The sequence below is a fragment of the Triticum aestivum genome, chromosome 3A (genome assembly GCF_018294505.1).
Source record: "Triticum aestivum cultivar Chinese Spring chromosome 3A, IWGSC CS RefSeq v2.1, whole genome shotgun sequence".
Lineage (NCBI taxonomy): Eukaryota > Viridiplantae > Streptophyta > Magnoliopsida > Poales > Poaceae > Triticum > Triticum aestivum.
In genome coordinates, this window is record NC_057800.1 from 722,802,844 (window position 1) to 722,810,849 (window position 8,006).

General features: G+C 47.8%; 1 protein-coding gene across 1 annotated transcript; it reads right to left on the reverse strand.

Annotated features, from left to right (window-relative positions):
* Nucleotides 1-735: 735 nt before the first annotated feature.
* Nucleotides 736-7,204, reverse strand: LOC123063496 (probable glucomannan 4-beta-mannosyltransferase 11). The gene is made up of 9 exons (XM_044487294.1): nucleotides 6,554-7,204; nucleotides 6,302-6,400; nucleotides 2,781-3,033; nucleotides 2,584-2,694; nucleotides 2,348-2,484; nucleotides 2,127-2,240; nucleotides 1,836-2,035; nucleotides 1,496-1,744; nucleotides 736-1,361 (listed from the first exon to the last, which is right to left on the reverse strand). Exons 1-9 carry the CDS (start codon nucleotides 6,938-6,940, stop codon nucleotides 1,190-1,192), a joined length of 1,722 nt encoding a protein of 573 aa, XP_044343229.1. The 5' UTR covers nucleotides 6,941-7,204; the 3' UTR covers nucleotides 736-1,189.
* Between the last annotated feature and the right edge of the window lie 802 nt (nucleotides 7,205-8,006).

Genomic DNA, 8,006 nt, shown 5'->3' on the forward strand with positions numbered 1-8,006 from the left:
ACCATTTGAAATGTCTAGAAAGACAAATATTTGGGAACGGAGGGAGTACAAGCGAGATATAGTCCTGGCGTTCGAGTAGAGCTAACTAGTCTTCTTTTAGTGGGTCAGCCATGTAACTGGAACCAGTCCCGTCTTTCCTGGTTTGGGGACATTCTAGAATGTTCCTCCATTCGGTTTTTTTGCTTTCCATGTTTCCATCTAAATTTGTTTTGCGGGGTTTCATCTAATTGTTTACATTTCTCTGTTTTCCCATCAAGGGATTTGTTTGGATTTTTTCGTTTCCATTTTTGGTTTCTTCTATTTTATTTTTAAATCTCACAAAAAAAAATTCGAATTCATGATGGTTTTGAATATGCGCACATTTTTCAAATTTTCCCCAAAAAAATTATGAACTTCTTTCGCATTCATGCAATATGTTAATTCCCGGATATTTTTCAAATCCAATAGCTTTTAAAAAATAATCAAGCATTTAATCAATTCCATTTTCTATTTTCCGACTGATTGTCTCAACTGACATACATGTTGCGTCAATCGGCATCACTACTTCTCCTCAAAAGTAGCAGTAGAAATGGCTGCTGTAGATCCATCCACCCACGTTAAGTAAAAGGTTATACCAGAAATATACTTTTGCTTGCAAGGCTACATGTCTGAATTTTGACTGTATTCCAACATCAGTCCAAATTTTTGTTACTGCATTCTAAGGCCTGTCTGAATTTGACAGAGTTATAAATGGCGTTGAGCAACAATGTAATGTACATTTACATGTTTTGTCATACTACACAACACAACTGCACAAGCTGCTGCTGAACATCCTCTATTCGGAATAAGCTACATCAGTAAGTACATTGACATATAAATTTGGAGAATCTACAGTAAGTAATTGATTGGCAGAGCATGTTATTTAATTTACAACTTGTGTTATTCTTCCAGGTGTTGAATGCATCTTTCTGTCATGATGCTTCAGTAAATACTGCATGTTATTAACTGATGAACTACCATGCTATTTCGACCGCCTTCTTGGCAGTAAAGAATTAATGGTTGGATCAAATCTGACCGGGGTGGAGGGAAAATTCTCTGTATACGCTATGTTCTGATATCGATATGTGCAGCAGAGCTGGAGAGGGCCTTCACTTGCACGCCATTTGTCACTGGTAACCATTCAGATGAGCGCCATGAATGGCATGGCAGCTTATTCGGCGCTGGGAGTGGGAGGGCGTGTGCCGATATACTCAAAACCGACAACGAGGAATGCTAGGCCTTGAATGAAGAGGTAGATGTAGTACCCTTTGTTTGCATAAAACAAATCGTAGAAACCACATATAATTATGGAGGTTCCAACAAAAATCTCTGAGCAGTTGTACCTGATAAAAAGAACACACACATCAGGCATTATTTGACAAAACTAGAAAACGCGAAAAACCCGTAGTTTGTACGCAGTAATTTCAATTAGCATATATCGTAATGTACTAGCTTTGAGACAATAGATTTTGCTTACTTGTCCCATAATTTTATTCTCCTCTTCTTGAGCTTTGGCACTAGGGGCGTCGCTAGCTCAACATCTATCACTTTCACAGCATCTAATGCTTCCATGGCTGGCTTGGTCTTGTTGGCATCTCCCAATTTCTCAGTGACAACCCACTCATTGACTCGTCCGGCATCTAGAAGACCGGTTACCGCCGCTTTTATCCGGTGCAACGACATCACATTCTCAAAGAGGACCCAGAGGATCACCAGATGAAATGAACTGAAAGTGTGACTTTCTTGTGTTAATTAACTGAAGTAACAAACAGTACATGTCATTCTGAAAGTTCAGTCTTGAAATGTGTGGTTGTTACCTTGGTGATCCAAGAGCCTTGCAGAGGGTGATAACAGTTGGAACGTAGACCACGCCCCAGAGAGGAATCTGAATCTCAGGGAAGAAAACGGACAACGGGATCGCGAAGCAGTAGTAGATGAACGTCACCGTATGGGCAGCAATCTTCCCAACGAAGAAGAAATCGTACAAGAGGTGGAGCTTGCTCCAAAATGACACTTTCTGCATAGAGAAAATTAAATGTCAGTCAATAAGATGGTGTGTATCAGTGGGTGGTGATGAGTCCTCCCTTATTAAGTGCAGAAATGCAGACCTTGTTCTCTAGAATCTCTACCAACATTTTCTTGAACAGGTTTGCAGGTCCACACGACCACCTGTGCTGCTGGAATCGGTACGCCTTGAATGTGCTTGGCAGCTCACTCCTGACCTAACCATGCACAGATCCGAGCATCGTTATATTTTTTTTTTCTTGATGGGTTTGGTTATTTCTGGTAGAGAAGAAAGTTAAAAAAAGTGCATTAGTCTTTGGCTTACTTTTACGGCGCCAACATACACGAACTTCCAGCCCTTCAGCGCCGTGCGAACAGCCAGGTCCATGTCCTCCACCGTCGTCCTGTCCTTCCACCCACCGGCATCGTCGATCGCCGATATCCTCCAGACACCGGCCGTCCCTGGAAGATGTAAAAATCCCCAAGAGATCATTCACTCAGCGTGCTCATTTGGATGCTTGAGCTATACATATATGATATGATGAAGCCAAGTTTAGGTACCGTTGAAGCCGAAAAACGAGTAGACTATGGACCCGGCCTCCTGCTCAAACTTGAAATGGTAGTCTAGTGACATTTCCTGGAATCTTGTCAGCAAACACTCATCCGAATTAACTGCATAACAAACATAACAAATTATTAGACCAGGAACCAACTAAGTCTTTCACAAAGAACACAAAACAGAGTACATGAGGACTGACCGAACTTCCAGCGGGTCTGGACGAGGGCGATGTCAGGGTTGTGCACGAGGAAGGGGACGGTGCGCAGGAGGAAGTCGGACTCGGGCTGGAAATCGGCGTCGAACATGGCGATGAACTCGCACTCCTGCACGTAGTCGTGCTTCAGCCCCTCCTTGAGCGCGCCGGCCTTGTACCCCTTCCGGTTCCCTCTCACCTCGTACTTGATGTTCACCCCCTTGCCTTTCCACCTCTGGCACTCGATCTCCACTAGGTCCTGATAAAAATGGAATAGAAAATACGGTCAGTTTCATTTGATACTGTGCAGTTGGGTGATCTAATCTGCTGTCCAAAACTCTGCACCCAAATTTTAGTACCGGGGGGAATTAAAAGATGGGTATTCAAGATAATAGTTTGCCACAAGTAAAAGCAACAATTCGCCTCAATTAATCGCATTTTCTCTGTAAAAAAGGAAAACTAATTTCATTTTCACACATTATTATTTTCAAAAAATAGGGTAGACCCCCGGTCTCTGCATCGGGGGATGCACACGGCCATATCACCGTTTCTCCTTTTTTTTTTCTCCTCAAAAGGATATCACTGTTTCTCCTTGAGGGTTGGAGCCTGTTATGCACAGTTGCCCTAAAATAAACCATGTTGTTTAGTAGTACCCTAATATTATCTGGCGACCATTTCCCAAGAGGAAAACCCCAGAGAACCCCCTCATAGCCATATGATCAAGATCTGACAGTGGTAATTTTCAGATGAAAAATGCACTAAAATAAAAAAATGCCATGTTTTCTTGTCAAAAATGCCATCTCCAAACACTAAACTGCCAGCCGTGGCGTTCACAGATGCCATCCTGGCCAGCGAACGGTTGTTGAGTATTGCAGTCCTTAGTAGTATTGTTTTTGCCTCGTAAACCGGATTAGTCTTGTAGATGAATTTCTAGAAAAATTTTGAAAGTAAACAAATTTTGGGAAAATTATTTTTGGAATTTCATTTTTTAAAAAAATATTAAAAAATTGGAATTTATTTTTTGGAAAATATTTTTTTTTGAGTTTGATTTTTCAAAATATAAAAAATGGATTTTGTTTTTGGAATTTTGAACATTTTTTAAAACATAAATAAAATTTGAAATTATGAAAAAGAAGTCTGAAAATCTCAATATTTTTCAAAAAATTAAACAAATTTGGAAAATTCTGAAGATTTTTTGAAACATGTCGCCGCTTACTTTGCTCGCGCATGGTAACAATCGAACGATGTTGTGGTGTTCTCTCTTTGTGCATACTACGAGAGTATTTCCAAAAGTGGATTGAGTACGAAACTTTCGAGCTCATGCACTAGCAAACACACCCTAAACCCCTTCAACGATCAGCTAGGCGATGGCACCAAAGGGCACGGGATGGATATATCCGGGAACGACCGAACGAATCCACGAACATGGTCGCCAATATAATGTTGGAATCCGGCGCCGCGATCGAACGCAAGCGCGCTAGCTAGCCTAGCCTAGCCTAGCTACGCCGCACACATTATCACCACATGTTTGGACTTTGGAGTCACCATGCGTCCATGCCTGGAATCCGGTGCGCCGAACGAACGCGACAAGCAAAAGCGTTGAGCCAGCTACGCGGCGCACTACCAAGCCCACGTGCTACACGCACGAGGCAACGCCGTCAAACGATGAGTAGTACTGTACTACTGTAGCGTGTAAAGTCTTTCACCTTTTCTACTTTTTCTGGAGGGTGTGAAAATAAAACTGAAGCGAGGCGTTGACCTGACCAGAGAGGTGAGTTGCCGGCCGGGAGAATCGGGGACGGGGGTGCATGGAGCAAGAGATAAGAACATGCTACTGCATGCTTGCTTTAGACTAGTCACAGTGGGAGTAACTTCAGCAGTAACATTGAGTCCAACTCAGCAAATTTGCTTATGTGACAATGAATTAATGAGGAGAAAGACAGTTGTAGTAACTTAGCTAGTTACTGTAACATTACATGTCTCAATGCAATATGAGTCTATAACCTAATAAATGAATCTTTGCATGTTATCACACTTAAATTACTACCCACTGTAAATGTAGTAACATAGTCTAGAGATACGTGTATATTACTAGTATATGTTACTCTTCACTGTGGCTAGTCTTATACTCACTCATGGTGTCTGACCCTACCACTTGCCAACGAATCAAGGTGCTCCCACGTGCTTCGGGGCCTTGCAGTGGCAGCAGAGATGCTACGGAGATGGTGTCATTATCAGTGTTTCCTCGATCGATCAAATTTGGATCCAGTGAGCCACGTAACCTAACCCAGTGTCACGCCTCCTCCTCACGTTGCTCGATCGCTCACATGGCCACCAGCACCAGGTATATATTCTAAGTTAGTTATAGGTCGGGCCGTCGGGGCATAGCATTTCCGATGGCATGATTGGGAACATGTGTGTCATGTTCTGTCGATGCAGGGTAGTATCATGCCAAAAGAGAGTATAATACGTGTGTCATAGGCCATGATGACCTGTACGTGAGGCCATTAACCCTGGTACTCTACTATATACGTATATACATGAGGAATAAAACTTGCTAATTCGGTCGCAAACAAAAAATTTACTACTGTATAGCGAAATAAATGGCAAGATCAGCCGGAGCGGCGCCGGCAGAGTAGTGACTAGTGGGTACGTACAAACCATCGGCCGGCGGCGACCGAGTAGCCAAGTGGGTAGTTTGGCGCGTCCGCCGGAGCCAGGAAGACGCTGCCGTTGCTCCATGCCGGACGGCCGCGCCGGTTTCGGCTTTAGACAAGGCCGGGATCCTCTTCTCGCATGGCAACGGGATGCTCCGGCTGCCGCCGGGCAATTGATTGTGTGCACATGCATGTTGTTGTTGCCCACTGCTTCTGCTTGCCTGAGAGCGGTGTCCGTGTGCAGGACTCGGTATGGGGCGATCGATCCACAGAAATAAAGGAGCTAGTAGAGCGACAGTGTTTTTTTTTTCTGTCAAAAAAGAACATGTGTTTTTTGCCAAAAAGAAATCGCAGGAATAGTTTTCACCTAGCTTTATGCAGGTCAACAAACACGCTTGTCAGTCACGGGCTCTGCTCACTGGCTGGCTCTCACTAGCTAGCAAACAAGCCGATCGGCCAACCACTTCTTCATCCGCACTTATCACGGCCGGCATGTCATGTGGCAACTGGTAGTCCCCAAGTTGCGAACAAAACCAGCCCATGGTAGGACTAGGACCGAAACGACAGGCCGGGCGGCCATGTCACCCGTCTGTGTGTGTATGTGTGTACGTGGTGCCTGCCACGCTGCCAGCGCGGCGGTGCCCGTGCCAGCCACGAAACGACGCCGCCGGCCGGCCGGCCACACAGGGGGAGGGAAATTATGCATGTACTAGTACGTACAGTAGTGGGACGGAGAAAACCAAGGAGCGAACATGCACGCACGCACGCACGCACGCACGTACGTACGGGAATAATGTGAATTATCACGGCCTTTGCAGCGGCGAGCAGAGCTAGATGAGCGGCGGATGGATGGATTGATTGCGTACGTACCTTTACAGCGGGGTCCGTGGAGTCGTCCAGCACCTGGATCACCACGCGGTCCGACGGCCACTCCAGCGCACATGCCGCCCCGATCGACAGCTTGTACACCTTCATTCCCATTCATTCCCATCCATCCGATCCAACAACACCGATCCAAACAAATCAGTAAACAAATCCCACCACACCACACCACCGCCGGCTTGCCGCCGGTCAACATTTTTCTAGCGAGCAAGCACTAGGATGATGGGAGGAGGAGCTCACCTCGCGCTCGTTGTACATGGGGATCTGCACCAGCACCACGGGGAACGCCGAGCTTCCGCCGCCGACGCTGGCCTCCTCGTCGACGCCGCCCGTTTTGCAGGCCGACGCGGCGATCGGCCGCCACTGGTACCGGCGCTCCGGCTTGTGCCCGAAGGCCTTGGCCGCGAAGCAGACGGCGGCGACGAAGATCTTCTCGAGCAGGATCATCACCGTCATGGTCAGCGACAGGACCAGCAGCAGCCGGATGGCCGGCACCACCAGGAACGCACGCGCCTGCGCGCCAGCCCACGCGCATTGCGCCGCCACGGCCGCCCAGTCCACCCGCACCGGCAGCTCCGCCCACACCCCCGCCGCCGACGCCATGAACTCCTCGCCGGCGCCGGCCATCCCCCGACGGACGGACGGCCGGGTGGCTGGATCTAGCGGCTAGGTAGGACTTGGCGCGGATGCTGACACGACTAGCTGGCTGGCTGCGGGCTAGGTAGGTGGATGGAATAGTGCGGGCTTATATAGACGGCGTGGACTGAGGGAGGAGTAGACGCGCGTTGATCGGCACATGGCGAGTGAGCGATGGGTGCTCCTCCATATGGGAAGTGGTTACGGGTCAGATGGTCTTGGTCTGGCCAAGCTTTTATTTCTCTCCGAAACAGCTTCTCAATGGACAGTGGGATGTAGATGCATGCCATATAGTAGTATTTGCGTGATGAGTTCTGGCGGTTGGTGAGATGAGTTGGATGGGTGCATGGGAATGTGGCCATGAGCTACTGACTTGTGAGTGTCCAAGTGGTGGTACTACGTACTGGTGCTATTATTGGTCCATTCCGTTGGTATTTAGGGGCCACTGGGTGTGTGTATTATTGGTGTATACAGTAGATATAAAGGAAAAGGTACTACGGTGACATGGCAACGTACGTGCGTACGGGGTGTGGGGGTGTACGAGTCAGCAAGAGTGCCCCAGGCCTTGTCTCGACTCTCGAGCAGCAGCCATGTCCATGTGGTCGGGCCGGATCGGATCGGACGGAGGCGGGAGCTGCGCATGTTTGTTCACATGCGTATGTCCTCCTGCCCACTGGCTTGGACAGGACAGACTCGGCTCCAGCGTCCTTGTTTTGGTACCCGGAAAGTGGATCGCCGGCGGCCGGGTGGCCAACCGGGCATCGGCCAGTGACATGGCCTATGGCCGATCCGATCGGATACTTCTCTAGGCAGGCGTGGTAACGCAGAAGAAGAGACGCAGGGTCGCGGTCAGCCGGCGCGTTTCACATGGGGAAACACGAGATGAGCTCGCTGTTGGGGTGTGGACTTTCTGTCCGTCTTTCTTCTGCACAGGCTTTCCACCGCGTCCGACCACCCGGTGGGTGTCCGGCGAGCGTGTCTCCATGCTCAGTGCTCACTCGATCTGCTTGCTTACTTTTCCTCTTCTTCGTCGTCTTCGTCGTGTTGAACCATGAAG